Source organism: Lontra canadensis, unplaced genomic scaffold, assembly GCF_010015895.1.
Source record: "Lontra canadensis isolate GAN:19392208 unplaced genomic scaffold, GSC_riverotter_1.0 scaffold93, whole genome shotgun sequence".
In the NCBI taxonomy this organism is placed as follows: domain Eukaryota; kingdom Metazoa; phylum Chordata; class Mammalia; order Carnivora; family Mustelidae; genus Lontra; species Lontra canadensis.
This window is the reverse complement of record NW_022631087.1, coordinates 2,197,979-2,213,568: the sequence shown is the minus strand read 5'-3', so window position 1 is coordinate 2,213,568 and position 15,590 is coordinate 2,197,979. Positions and strand designations below refer to the sequence as shown.

The window sequence follows — 15,590 nt, the reverse complement described above, 5'->3', positions numbered from 1 at the left end:
GGCCAAAATCTCATTGACAGAGCTGATCGGGAACCTTTCCCAGAGAGAGATGCTGGTTCGGCATCTGGACCTGCCTCCCTCCGCAGCTTCCCCTGCTGCCACTTTCCGCTTATGTAGCCACAGCAGTCAGTCCTCACGGCGACAGGCTCTTCTCTGCTTCAGGCCTGGGCCCATGCTGTTCCCCATGACCTAGAATGATCTTTCCCTCTCCCCAGACTTTATGTGGCTGACCCTTTCTGATATTCCGGGGCTTGGATAAATGCTACCTCCTCGGAGAGGCCTCCTCTGACCATTTCCTTAGCACACTCTCATTCTCGTTATGAGCGTGTGAAATGGTTTATTGACCTGGTAGTTTACTTCTGTATTGAATCCCCTTACCCACTAGGATTTAAGTATCACGAAGGCCACCTCTGCCTGTTCTTATCACTCTGTGCCCCCAGGACACCACACAGATTAGGCACAGGAGAATGAAGGAGCAACTCCAGAGGCCTCAGCACCAAGCCAAGACCTGATGAAGTGAAGTCAAGAAGAGATTCAACAATCTGTTTTCAGGCCCAGCTTATGTTTCCTAATCCCATTCCTTTCGACAGAGGAAGCAGCAGGGCTGGAGGAGGAGGACTTCACTGGCAGGGACAACTCGAGGATGTGTCAGTGAGTCATCATGGGCTCTGAGGCGGGGCCGCGATGGCCCCCGTGGCCCATTCCTTTTAGCTCCCCTTGGAATAACTGAGCTTTTGTTATTTGTTAAGAGTAGGGGCCAGTTAGCTTTGTTACATCCTCAACCGGCGGAGAGAAAATGCAGCCGGGCAGGCCAGATGTTCTACAGCTCAGGCCATTTGTAAGGAATCTGCCTTTATTTCTATAGGGATCCTAGAATCTCAGTGATTTAATTTGCCGGTTTTGTGGCACAGGGAAACCATGGTGGGAAGGTGAAAACATGCGTTTAATAGTTAACTTTTATTGTCATTGCTAAAGGAGGGAATACTTCAAATGACATCGTAAACCAGGTCTTCGAGCCCTTCCGAGGCCTCAGTGGGATGGAGTGGGAGCTTTACAGTTTGCGTTAAATGACATTAAAGAATTACAGCCCAATGTCATGTTAAGTGGGCTGGTCGGTTTGGCACCACCTGCCACGCTCCTGAGGAGGAAAAGATCCAGTTTCCCTTAACAAAAATGAAGGTTTCTGACTTTTGCTAGGCCAAGAGTGAGGCGGCAAGCTCACAAAGTTAGGGAAGAAAAGATAAATGGGTTAGATTTTTACCTTGTGGAAATCTGTTGAAATGGAATTCTTTAACCAGTCACCTATCATGGCCTTGCCATGGACTTGAACATGCCCAATCAAAATCAGCCAGTATCGGGTTCCATGTTAGATGTCCCATATCCTTACCTTTCACTTTCTTCCACACCCCCCTCCACCCCTTTAAAAACAATTAATGAAAACAGTCCTAAGAAAACATATTTAGAAATACATGTAGGTACGGACATAGAATGACACAAAGCCATAGATAAGCAGAGTGGCTGTTTTCCTAGTAAGTCATAACTCATTATCTATATAAAGGACTTTGTATTCACTAGAGCTTGTACCAAAGGATGCCAAGAGATTATGTGCAATGAATTAATTTTCTTTTTGTGCTCACCGAGCAGACATAATACTGTTCTCTTTTTCACAGCTGAAAAATGGGGAAGTGTCCATCAAAAGTGAGACATTGATATGTGGAAGAATTGCAGACACCTGATTGGCCTTGACTCTGACTTGAACTTGATAATATGTACAACATCTGAGTGATGATATCCAGAAAATGCTAGAGACCCAGCAAAATAACTAGGTCACTTAAAATTTCACTTAACGTATTAGTAAACTGTTTTTAGCAGGGGTGGTTTGTTTTGTTTAATTTTCCCCACTTCTTTATTTCTTACTTTCTGGTTTGGGTCTTTTTTTAAAAATGCTTTTTCTTTCTTTTTTCTTTTTTTAAATTGTTAATCACTTCAGATACTTTCTGGAAAGTCATGGTATATAAATCAGCCAGCAATTTTAAGACGAAAATAAAAATTAACTGGGCATAAAGACCATATGTTGAGTTAACTTAAAAAAAAAAAAAGAAACATGGCAAATGCATTTTATAAGATACACAATAATTGTTTTCCAATTCACAATATTGGTCAACGGAATATTTGCCCAAGTCCCCAAATTTAAGAAACCTACCACAGTACATTTCCTAATACTTTCGTATATATCAGGGATACATGTGTTTTATAATGCAATATCTATAAAACCATCCGTGTTGTTAGGAAATTATGTTAATGTCTCCTCCAAGACCATGACCCACATGCATGCCAAGATCCAGTCCAATTTAGCTGTGGGATATTTCAAAAGTGGTGCTTGAGAAAAATATTACACATAGTTTTATCTAGGATGACATTTTTAATGCCCCCTGGAGATGTCTGAGAACAAAGCAGGAATGTGCCAAAATCTTCAAAGGTTACGATCATCTGAAGAGAACCTGTTTCACATTTGTATTTCTAAGAAGCTACTTTTATGACTCTTGAACACATTGCGCAGAAATCTCTGAACACATTTATGATATTCCTGTGGGTCTGACGATCACACCTGCCACACCTTGAGGCCTCCACAGCGCTGTGAGGAAAGCCAGGCAGACCCACTAGCCGGACGAGAATTATGAAGAGGTTCTGGACATCCTGCCTTCGCAGCCCTCCTGTCCCCTTCTTGCCTCACAGTCTCCTGGCTGGAAGAGCTCCCCCTACAAACCATTTCTGCTCCACAACGCACGACTGTCTGGTGTGCACGGTTTCCCTGTTTATTTTATTTTCACAGTAAGGACGTTGTCACCGATCGGCTCACGTGTGTCTCCCGGGGCGGTGGGGTGAGGCTGAGAGCCCTTCTTACCGTCCTGGCTCCTGCTTTGCCCTATGCTCCGGCCTGGGAAGGACCCCCGAGTGGCTGAAGATCTGTGAACAGGGCTCAGAGTTCTCTCCCCGTGACTAAGGTGGTTCTTTCCCCTACGGCTCCTCTTCCCAAGCCTCTAAGCAGGAGCTACAACCGCCCACAATGGAGGGAAAATGGGGGAGTTAGGGGAAGGGGGCGTGTTCTTCCTCCTCAAAGTGGAGACAGAGCACGATTCCAGGCGCATCCATGTAGACACGTATGTGATGGCGGGATGTAAATTCCCACGGAAGGTGAGGGCGCTTTCCAGCCGCGTACCCAAAGCAAAATCAAAGCTCTATCTAATGCCAGTTTCTGACCCCCTTCCTTCGCAATACTCTGAAGAATCCAGTCTCCTTAGCAGTCCCCGACAAAGGACGTTGAGTTCCTTGGCAAGTTTCTGCCCCTGGCACAGTGCACACGAGGGCAGGCACCTGATAGGCTCTTAAGCACCTGCTCGTTCCCTGAGTAGCGCTAGTTCTGGAGAAAGAGACTTGAGGCAAGGAATTAATAGAAGATTCCTAGGATATATATTTTAGCTTCTCTGAAAAGGACATGCTATCTCTTGCCTCCAGGTCTTTGTACTAATCTTTGTACTCCCTCTGCCCAGACCACCTGCTCTCGCATTATCCAGTCTTCACAGACCCTCCAGACACACGGCCTCCCCTTGTGCTCCTCCCTTCCCTGCTCCCAAATCAGCCCTAGTTGGCACCCATCAGATCGCGAACCTCTAAATAACATCGTCCCAGGAGGCAAGGATCTGAAGTGCTTAGTACATAGAAGCCACTGGAGAAATAGTTATTGGATAAATGGGCAGATAAACGGATGGACCCGTAAACGAATGAATGGGTAAAACACAACATCCTAAATAAGGCAATCTCACCCTATTTATTTGGTCTTCAAAACCATGCGATTTAGTCCCTAGTCTATTCTGAAAATAATTCTAAGTAGAACTAGGATAAAAGTAAGCTCAAGCCTGTGGTGAGGGTCTGGAGGAAAACACAAACCTGGAGCATGAGGGAAATGAAGACGACTGGGAGCGGGGTGAGCAGCGACTGGAGAACGAGCTCACAGGCCCGAGTTCGGGGTGGTGGACTCGGCCCCCGCACTTTGAGGGAAACCAGTGCAGAGGGCAGCAAGGAAGTGGACAGACAAGAGGAGAGGCAGGTCACCAGCTTGAGAATCCGCTCGATGTCCGCAAGAAGTGGGGGAAGACCTGAGTACACGGCGATGGTGGGATGGGAAGAAACAGGTTCGTCAAAGGAGCCTTCATTTCCCAGCTGCTCTCTGCAGTTACATGAGCTCCTGTGACTGAGTCCTCGCTGGGGGGATGGAAATGGAAGGGACACGCACACCCTGCAGGCCAGGAAGGTGCCCGCTTTGAGAGCATGTGCTCTCCTCTCCCCACCCACCTTCTATTTCTGTCAGCTGGTTGCAGACTTGACAAAGCCCAAAGGCAGTGGGCCTCTAGCTGGTGTGCATCCGAATCACTGGAGGCGTGTTGAGCAAATCTGTGGGCCTCGCCCCTAGAGTTTCTGATTCAGAAGGTCTGTGATGGGACCTGATAACAAGCATTTCTAAGACGTTCCCAGGAGAAGCTGGGACTGCTGGTCCACAGACCGAACTTTGAGAACCACTGCCTTGCGGTGTGGTGCAACCTAATACTGAAAGACCAATTATTTCCAAATGGTTGCATTTAAGAGGGCCTCCTCTCTACCTGAACACCTTGCCAGGACTGTCTGTAAGCACGAAATCACTCTCTCCTGTGTTAACTCGAACTTTTGGATCGGTTTGTTACAGTGGCTTAGCTTAACCTAGTTAACCTTAACCTAAAGAATACAAGAGCTGAGGGAAAGATTTGAAGCCGACTCCCAGATTTCGATTTGGGTAACGGGGAGAACAGTTAAGCAGGTTTGGAAGAAAAGATGACGAACGGGTCATCACAGTCTTAGAAGCCCTCCACTCTGCAAGGACTGGTGCTTCGGCTGGCCCAGCCCGATCCAGGGCCCATCTAGCAGAAGGTCGTCTCTGCCTTTCATTCCTCTCCTGTCGGTTCTCTGTCAGCTTCTAAGACTGCTTTGGCATGTCCCCTCTCTCCTGCAGGCTTCCCTCCTGCCTGCCAGAGTTCAGGTGGGAAGGGAGGGGACCTCTGCTTCCTCTGGCGTCCAGAGCTTCCCCGTAGCCCCCACCTTCTAGGCATTAATCACAGTAACCCCTTCTATCTGGATCGAACCTCACTATTAGCAAAGTGCTCTTGGCTTTCGTACCTCCTCTGATCCCACAGCAGCCACATGAGCTGCTCTGGAGGCACACGCACGCGCACACACACACAATGTGTTATCATATACTAGCGAACATGAATATGCCACCGCCACAGTCTCATTTCCACAAGTCTCATGAGCAATGTCTTAAGGATATTTGTTGAATGGCTGAGTGAGTGCAGTGTTCAGAACAAGGGACTTAAGCTTTGTCACCCTTCACTTCTCCGCCACAACCTTGCAGTGTTATCGTGAGACAACTACCCCAGTGACACCGGACCTTAGCAACTAGTTATTATTATCCTTGCATCACCTCTTCTCAATTTTCCGAACTGTGTCTTGGCATTCAAGATCCTTCAGGATGAGACTGCAGCTTACATGTCCAGCCTCACAGGATGCCTTCGCGGACCTCCTACTGAAAAGTTTCCCATGCCCTGAGAAAGCCTCACACGCCCCCAGCCCTGTGCATCTGTTCACACCGCCCTCTGTCTAGAAGGCCCTTCTGCTCCGCCGTCCTCAGTTAAAGTGAAGAGCCACTCCCGTGTGAGGTCCTCCTGGGGGCCTCCCACCAGAGGGAGTCTCGACTTCCTCGGGAGCCCCAGAGCACCAGTCCGCACCTTGCTTACCACCCCCGCCTTGCCATGGTTGCCATGTCTTAGCATATGGCTTCCTGGCTGCCCCACTTTCCAGAGATGCCGCTCAATTTCTGGTTCGCAGAGAGCTCCCTTTCTTGTTTTCAAGAAAGAATTGGCTGTGTATTAATTTATGTCATATCATTCTCATCATTTCAGTGGCTTAGCTGGGGAGAGTGGCGGTTATCATGTACTCCATCTGCCAACTTGAAAACAGAAGCAAGAAGAATATGTACCTTACGAATAAATGAGTAACTGCAAGGCATCTGTAAATCCAGGCAAATACTTGGCATTTTGGGGCGGGGGTCGCTGAGGGAAAGAACGTTTTTCCAGAAAGCTCTGGCTTTAAATACCAACTCCGCATTCAGAGCCTGCGGGAGGCCTTTCATTACCTGTGGTGCTGAGGCCAGTGTACTCAGGGGACGGGTTGCTGACCGGGGAGGACGGAGGTGGCACTTCCACGGACGTGGCAGATTTTGCTGGCGAAAATGATGGCACTGGGGAAGGGGTTGGCGGGGTGGCCTCTGTCAAGACAATCTCTTCTTGGACTTCTGCTATGGGTAGAGAAAGGATGGGTCCTCAGAACCAAAAGTCAAGGCAAGTTGTCTTTAAAGGACTTTAACAATTGGAATATTCCTTCTCATCTGTGTCATGTCACCCCCTGCTTCAAGCCCTCTGATGATTTGGGCACCACCATCATGGCAGGCAAGACAATTCCACACATGTGTGTGCCCACTCTAAAGAAGAAAAAGACATCATTGGTTTCACACCACTTGGCCTGCTAACTACAGCTAAATTCTTTGGAAGACAGAGCTGAAGAAACACAGAACATGGAAGTAAGGATACAAATCAAGTTGCCAAGTAGGGCAATTCCCAGGGAAATGCCAGCTTACCAGTGCTTCCTTCTCCCTTCATGGCTCGCATGAGTTCATTGGCGCGCTCCTGACAGTGCAGGGATTCTAACAGGTAGAGCACGTAGTCATCAAACATCAGGTGAATTAAGTGAAAAGACCCTGGTGAGAGAAGATCCGAACAGAAAGTTAAGTCAGGGCAGCTCAGGTACACCCCTCCACCTGCTCAGCAGTCCGTGGTTCCAATGCTCCATTCAAGTCTCTCATTCTCCGCTCCATAATCATCTCCGCATGGTCAAAAGTTGCTCCTCTTTGCTGTATCCTCTGCCTAGGCTAGTGCTTGACATCAGGTAAGGGTTGCTAATACTTTGTAGCCAGTGAGTCTTTTCCTTGCTCAATCTGGCTCATCAAAAATGGCACCCATCAAGCCATCTACCCAAATGCCATTGAGCCGTCTCAGCCCTCGCAGAGCCACTGGCCTCATCCTCATCTGGGCACCACTCACTTTGTTCAAAAATCTTTCATTTTTATCTCTGCCACAGGTATGTCTTATTTCCCCGATTGGACTTTAAGGATGTCCATGGCAGGGATTTTGCCTTCTAGTTCCCTATACCGATGTACCTGACATAATTCTGGGAGCAGAACTAAAATTAAAAATTGAAACAACTGAATTACTTCCTTAAATGTTTCTGAGACATCTGTTTAACACATGGTTATTAAAAAAGGTATTAGGGGATTCCTGGGTGGCTCAGTTGGTTAAGCCGCTGTGTTTGGCTCAGGTCGTGATCCCAGGGTCCTGGGATTGAGTCCCACATTGGGCTCCTTGCTCAGCGGGGAGCCTGTTTCTCTCTCTGCCTCCGGCTGCCACTCTGTTTATACGCTCTCTCTCTCTCTCTCTGACAAATAAATAAATAACATTTTTTAAAAAAGGTATTAGATCGAGAATGTATGGTATTCTCAAATAGCATTCTTCATTCTTAGATTGTTTATAAAAAGGGATGGCAACAAACCTCCCCACAGATTTTTCCAAGGGCCAGTCTCTGTGCTCAAAATCATATCCTCTGATTTAATCTCTACAACCACCCCATAAGGTAGTTATGTTCCTATTATAACACATTATTTCAAAACCATCTTTTCTTGCATGTCGTGCTGCCACCATGGCCAGTGGAATGATCCACATGTGGAAGGGGCTCGATTCATGTCTGCTGTAGTCAAACCTCAGGAAAGCCAGAGCCAGAAGGGCCAAACCTTCTTCTCTAGTCCCATGCTTCCAACTCCCAAGGGGACACCTCCGTGTGGCTCTTCTGCTACCCACGAAATGTCCAAAACTTCTCACCCACCTATGTACAGCTGACCTCCTCTTCCCATTTCCCTCTAGTTTACTTTTTTAGAGGACCTGGAAGACCCTCTGGTATTACTTCTACTGTGATTCCATCATCACCACCATGACTGTTATCACTGTCCTAGTCATAGTCATCATCGTCGCCGTCATGGTCTACCGAATGCTTACCATGTGCCCAAACTCTACGAAGCATTTAACACACATCTCCTCCTTACCACAGACTGGGATAGGTGGCACTGTTCTCCCTTAGGGAGCAGGAAAGGAGTCCCTCCATTAGCGGTATGTAGGGATTTACCTCGGTTTGGTCTGGCCCCAAATCTGTTTCCTGTCCCCTACAGATCATCCAGTTCAGTCTACTCAGGGCACAGACGGGAAAACCAAAGACCAGGTCCCAGAAGGGTCCTTTGATTTGGGAGCTGTTCCTTTTCAAGTCTCAGAAATAGGGTGCTAGGGCTATGGCTCCAGGTGCACAGCTGGTTAGTACATGATACTTGTCAGAAATAAGGTGCTGGGGGCCACCGGGGGGCGGGTAACTGGATAAAACCTCCTTGGTGGAATTCATCAATTTTTCCTTTTCAATTCCACCTTCTTGGTAGAATTTGTCAATTTTCTTTTTAATTGCACCTGGCTTCTGCACATACACATGGACACACATACATACCCCCTTATAGAAGGCTATAGAGGAAAATCCTCAGCTTAACTCTGAGGCCAGTGGATGTCCAACAGGTCACATACACCAACTCTTATATCCCCCCTCTCTTCAGAGCCTGCCACAAACTCTGGTCCTGGTTATCCACAAAGCTCAAGGCCAGGGTCCCTGTCCTATATTTTTTCCACATTCTTCCTTCATCCCCAGGGTGTTGTGTTGAAATTCAAAAAGGAGTAGATTGTGCTAAGTCACAGTGAGATGTAGCCTCCAAAACTCAACTTTCCATCCACTTCCCCAAAATGGGTCCCATGAACCACTGAGGAGGTTCAGCATTGTGGGTAACTGCATGGGTGCTGGAGCAGTGCACCCAGGCTGACACCCAGCTCTGCCACTTAGTGACTTAGACCCTGGATGAGTTACTCCTAGTAAATGTTAACAACAGAATCAGCCACTTCTTGAGCCCTTGCTCTATGACAGATTCATTATCTGTATGTAGATCTGTGTAAATGTGCAGATTTATTATTACACTTAATCCTCATCACAACTATAGGAGATGAGTGATACTCTCCTTTTACAAAGGAGGACACCGAGACCTAGAGAGGTAAAGTAAGTGTCCAGTGTCACACAACTAATAACTGGCAGAACTGGGACTTGAACCTAAGACTGTCTGATTCTGTGCAGCTCATTAGGCAACACAGCTCTCTAAAATGGGGAGGGGGGTAGTACAACCCCTTGTTTTGGTTACAGAAGTACTAATCATAATGAGGAAAAGGACACACTAGATGTTTAATGAATGGTAACTACTATTATCTGTAAAGTCCCTTTTGCTCCTGATGTTTTAAGATCCCGTAGGATATCATTATCATAATATGACCATTTTGCTCGTATAGCCAAAGAGGTTAAAAGATAGCATCAAATACTTAAAAGGGTCTTCAAAATGAAAAAAAAAAAAAATATTTGCTGCAATGTTGCTCTAGGTCCCCAAGGATAGAAAGATAGAAACATGGAACGATGAATTAGAATGGAAAACTCTAGATAATGGAAATGGGTGTCGTAGTTTTATCCCAGGCAGATGCCTTTGAAGTCATCCATACACCCTTCTCCTTTATAGACAAGGAAACAAAGATCTGATGAGGTGAAGAAATTTGCTCAAGACCGCACAGGGAGAAGCAGCATATCCAGGCTGGGAGGCCAGTACTCTGGGACAAGTGTTGATTCCGAGCTTCAAGCTCCTTCCTTCATGGCTCTGATCAGTTCCCCAACTGGTCTCTAATCGTAAATCACCTTTTGATGAGTTTGTAGAGCTACTGCTGCCTGCCTACTGTTGTGCCAAGTGCCCTGAGTCCACAAGAAACCTAAAGCTCAGATCCTGACTCCACAAAAGCTACAGGGTCCTACATAGCAGAAGTCAATCATTAAGATAATTGGGCAACAAATAGTTCAGTGCTAGCGGGGGAGGGGGTGGGGGGGTGCGGCTGGCCATGGGAACAGTGCAAGGAGAAGAGGGCAAAGTGAAAAGGGGGAAACAAAGACTGAGAGAGAGAAAAAGGGGTGAGGGGGGGCAGGGTGGAGGGAGGAAGAGAGAAACATCAAAGACAGACAGCCGGGAGAGAGGCAGTTACAGCTAACACCCTGGGCTTTCTCTCCCTAGTGCTTATCACCGTGTACTTTATAACCTGTATCACGTGCCTCCCTACACTAGACTACAAGCTCCATAAATGCAGATATTTATCTGCCTTCCCCCCCCCCCACTTTTCTCTATACCCAGTGTCCACAACAGTGCCAGGCACAGAGTAGAGGCTCAATGACTATCTGTTAGATCAACCAACACGGCGCAAGCCCCATGTACCATATGCACTGTACTGAGCTCTCTTTCGGCAACACTGTGAGGCGGGCGTTATTATTATCTTCAACTAATAAACGGGGAAATGAAGGCTCAGAGGCTTTAAACAACTTGCCTAAAGTCACAGAGTTGGCATTTGAGTCTGCTGTGGAAAAAGGTATTAGGACACAGACAAAGGAAATTTTTGTTGCTGTTGCTACGTGTTAACGTAGTTGAACACATTTCATAGCATCAAAGCATTTCTCTTTTCTTATGAACAATTTCAAATATATAGAAAAGTACACAGAATTTTAAAATGAATGGCAGAGTACTCAACTCCTGGCTTTATAGCGTCTTAATATTTTACTGTGTTTGAATCAGATTTGTTTTTTAATTGAAGATGAGGATGAAGCCTCTGTGTTCTTTTCCTTAGTTGTATTTCTCTGCCTCATAGCGTTCAACCTGAGGTAATCGCTGACTTGAATTTGGTATTTATTTGTTCTACTCTTACTCCATATAATTATGTACCCATAAATAACATATGGTGCTGTTTTCTGTTTTCCCACGTGACGTAAATGGTATCATACCTCACAGAGCAGTCTACTTCTTGCTTTTGAAAATCCATCCCCATGCAGGCACGCAGCTCGAGTCCGATGGCCACTGTCCGCATATACCACACTTTATTTATCCATTCTCCTGGCTATGGAATTTAGGTTGTTTGTAAGTTTCCACTGTTGGAAATTTACTCTTACGAATATTTTCTGTACCTCTTTTCTTGTGTCTGCTGGGTCCAAGAGTTGCCTGCATCTTCAATCTTAAGAGATGGTGTCCCATTGCTCACCAAAATTTTTTACCATCCTACTGATAGACTATGAAATATAATCCTTGCCAGTCTGAAGGGTGTGAAGTGTTATCTTATTGTCTTTATAATTGGTATTACTCTAATTACTAGAAAGGTACACATCTTTTCAAATGATTATTGTCAACCTGAATTTCCCTTTCTGGGAATCACCTATTCATATTCTTTGCTCATTTTTCTTTTGGGGTATTGGAATAATATTGGGGAATGTGAATTTCTATTGGGGTATTTAAACGATTTGTTTACAGGGGTTTCTTATATATTCAGGTTGTTTGTTATATGCACTGCAAAATATGTTCTTTTCTGTGGCTTTTATCTTTTAACTTTGTTTATGGTGTGCTTAATAAACACAATTTTGAAATCCAAACATATTTATTTTTGTAATATTTTATGATTGGTCTTTTTTCATGCCTTTTAAAATAAATAATATACTATTTCAAGATCATAAAGATATCATTCCTTGTTTTCTTCCAAAAGGTTTAAGGTCTTTTCCCCCCACTGAGATGTTTCCTTTCAGAAATTGTAGACAAGGGGTCTAATTTTTTTTTTTTATTTGTCCCATACAAAAAAAAGGCTTGTCCAGAAGAAATTTGCCCAATCCACTGATTTTTAATGCCATCTCTGTTATATACACAATCCTCTTGTTTAACAGATAAGGGAACGAGGATCTGATGAGGGGAAGACAAGTTTTGTATTTGTCTTGGGCACCTCTGTTCGGTTTCACGGCTCTACCAGTCTCACTATGTTACAGCCCCGCACTGTCTTAGTCCATAACAAATGTGAGTATCAGGTAACCAAGACCCTACATCTTGTTCTTTACCTTCAAAATGTCTTTACTAACCTTGGCATTTTGCCTTTCCACATGAATTTTAACATCAGATTGTCAAAATCAAAGGGAAAAAAAATTAAGAATTGGTCTAGAATTCTATTGAATTTGTGTATTAATTGGCAGAACTATCTCTTTGATGTTGACTCTTTCCAAACATGAACAGAGTAGATTTCAATATTTTAAAAATTTCTCCTTGAAGTTCTTCAAACAATTTTTGTTAGAATTATTTTATAGGTATTTTTTAGTTTCCTTGGCTATTTTGAATGGTATATGAGTGTGTATTTATATATACTATGATATACACTTAATACATGTTAGTATACGCTTCCTATATACACACACTCAGTTATATTTTCTAATTAGGTTCTGGTTTATGCTAAGAATACCAATGATTTAAAAAAAACTCAATCAAATGATCTCACTGAATTCTTCTTTGTGCTATTAGTTTGTAGACTCTTTTGTCGGCCATCATGTCATCTGTAACAAAAGGCAGTTTTTGTGTTTTCCTTTCCATTTCTTAGATTTCTTTTACTTTTCTTATTGCACCGGTTAGGACTTCCAGTCAATATTTATTAGAAACAGTGTTAAAAGGCATTTTCGTCTTCATGATTTGAATGGGAAAACTTCTAAAGTTTCACCAGTTAGTATAATGTTTACCACAGTGTTTTGGTTGCCCTTGAAACATATTAAGTAAACTCCCCTCTATTCCTAGTTTGCTAAGAGTTTTTAAAAATTACACGTGGGAGCTGAATTATATCAAATCCTTTTTTTCCCCTCTACAGCTATAAGGAGGAATGTATGATTTTTCTCATTTAATCTGTTTAATAGTGTATGTCAATAAGTAATTTTTCTGACTTTGAATCATACTTGAATTCTTGCCATAAACCTTATTAATCATGATCTCAAAAATTTTGCTGCTGGATTTGATCTACTAGGATTTTATTTAGAAGTTTCCATCTATATGTGTGGTTGGGTTGGAATTTTCTTTTCCTCTACCATTCTTCCAAGATTTTGAAGTTGAGGTTGTATTAGCTTCATAATTGAGATTACATCAGCTTCGTGAGTTGGATAGTTTTCCTTTTGTTTTTATCATCTGAAACATGTTCATTTCCATTAACTAAGGATTTTATATTTCTTAAAAGTTTAGTAAAAGCTATCTGTAAAAACATTTATGCCTGATGTCCTGGAAGGAAGAGCCTTTGACATCTACTGCGATTGTTACTTGATCTTTTTTCTAGCATCCTATTTTATGTTTTTTTGTTTGCCATCCTGGTTCTATGCTTCTTTTATCTTGCCATCTCTTGTCACATTCTTCCATCTTCCTTCGTAAATTATGATGATTTAGTGATGAGCTCTTGATTTATTAACATGTATCTCACACATTAAATCCAAACTGTATTTTTTTCAGTGAAGTCTAAAATTATTTAACATTCGGAGACAAAAACCTTAGCGCGCTTTAACCAGTCCTTGAAGCTTCTCTTTCCACCGCCTCATGTTACTTTGTAGCCTGGGGCTTACTTTTATTTTTTTTAAACATGAAAAATATTTTTTAAATGATAGTAATTAAATTTGTTTGCAAATTTAAGAATTTCTCTCATCTTGAAAGAGGGCCCCCAAATTGTTGGACATTCCTTCTGTGGAAAATTGAGTGTCTCTGCACCCTTTTCAAACTTGGTCGGTTTGTGACTGCTTTGACCAACAGAGTATGGGGGAGGTGACAACTTCGGGGCTTGGGTCATAAAAGGCCATGTGGCTTCCCCCCTGGAAGAGGGAGCCGCCATGTGAGAAGTTGAATTATTCAGAGGCCACCATTGCAGTGTGGACACTGAGCCACATGGAGTGCCCACAGAAGGCACCCTGATCACAGCAGTCCTGTCTTCAAGATATCCAAACCCAAGCACAGACATGGGAGGGAAGAAGCCTCCAGATGATTCCAGCCTCCAGCTGTCAAAGCACCACTGCCCTTGAGTGTTTCCATCTGAGGTTCCAGACATCATAGGGATAAGCCAGCCCTGCTGTGCCATGTTCAAATTCCTGAACCACAGAATCCACATGCATAATGAAAGTACTATTTTAATGCCACTAAGCCTTGGGGTAATTTGTTACACAGCAACAATAACTAGAACCTGGTTGTTTCTTGTATCCCAGACCTTTATTTTTCTTCTTGCTGAAATGCACCCTTTAAGTGCTTTTTAAGTGATGTTCTGTGGGGCCACATTCTCTTAGTCTTTGTAGAACCGAGTGTGTCTTTACTTTGCCCTCAGTCTTGAATGATGGTTGACAGTTCTTTGTTCTCAACACTTGGAAGATATCATTTCTGGCATCCCTTATTCCTCATGATGTTTTGTTCTCTCATAGCTTCAGAACATTTTAAAATCTATCAATATGGATTTTTAAAAATCCATCAGTGAGGATTAAACAAATTTGTCTTACCTTTCGGTGCTCAGCATCTGAGTCCAAGGTGTTTGTCCAAGTTGTGGAAACTGAAGCAGCATGGGTTTCATGGTCAGGCAGATGTGATTTTGAAACAGAGCTCTGCCCCTTGCCATATTGATCTTGGGCAAGAAAATTCTCCAAGCTTCTTTTCTACCTATTATTATCTGCTTCGAAGAGTTAATGTGAGGACAGAATGTAGTACATGCCTTCTAAGCATTTACTATAATGAGCAGCATTATCCTGCCTTTGCTTCACGTTCACCGTCAGACCTCACAGGTTGTTGCAAGAATTAAATGAGGATGTGCCCGGTATCATGCCTTGTGCGTGCTAGGCTCTCCATCAATGTTACCTTGTTTTTATGAGTAGTATTCAGCTGCAGAAAGCTAGATGAGGTAGTGGCTGAGCAGGAAGAACAGGGCTCTAGGATGGAAAAGATTCAGGGGCCTCAGCACAGTTTGTGGTGCACCTGTGGGCCAGCCCCTCTCTTCTGGGGTCGGCTTGCTCCTGAATACAGGAAAAGCAGTTCCTGCCTCCTAGCGCTTGGCAGGGGCCTGGCTGATGTGTGCAACGTTTGGCAGGGTCTGGGTAAGAGAGCCAGGCCTGGTCACCTACGCCAGGAGAAGCAGTGTGGAAGTCTCCGGTCACAGCCACCTGGTGTGGGAGCAGGGTGCCTGACGGGGCTGCTCCCACGTGGCCCCCTCAGCCCTTCCTGAGCAGCTGAACTACGACACTAAGCCAGAAAACAGGTGCGTGGGCAGGTAAGAATGTGGGCTGTGAGCAATCCTGCCCCCTTTGTGGGCAAAGCTGGGGTGGCTTTTCCCATAGTTTGATGCCGGCATACTTCCAAGGAACCACGGTTGCCTCCAGATATTCCCAGCAGTGAAATCCAGGGCACATGGTGAAAACCCAGAGTAACAGGGTAAAAGACACCTGCACTGACTTGGGATCCAGGTGTCCTCTGAACGGAAATC

General features: G+C 44.4%; 1 protein-coding gene across 6 annotated transcripts in view; it reads right to left on the bottom strand.

Moving 5' to 3' along the window:
- Window positions 1–15,590, bottom strand: part of RFX4 (regulatory factor X4) — a 160,928-nt gene that overhangs the window by 16,996 nt on the left and 128,342 nt on the right. For all 6 annotated transcript variants that reach the window (XM_032836706.1, XM_032836707.1, XM_032836709.1 and 3 more), the window contains 2 exons: window positions 6,725–6,844; window positions 6,224–6,385 (listed from right to left, as the gene is read on the bottom strand). In XM_032836706.1, coding sequence (XP_032692597.1) covers window positions 6,224–6,385; window positions 6,725–6,844 — 282 coding nt within the window. The remainder of the gene's footprint in view (window positions 1–6,223; window positions 6,386–6,724; window positions 6,845–15,590) is intronic.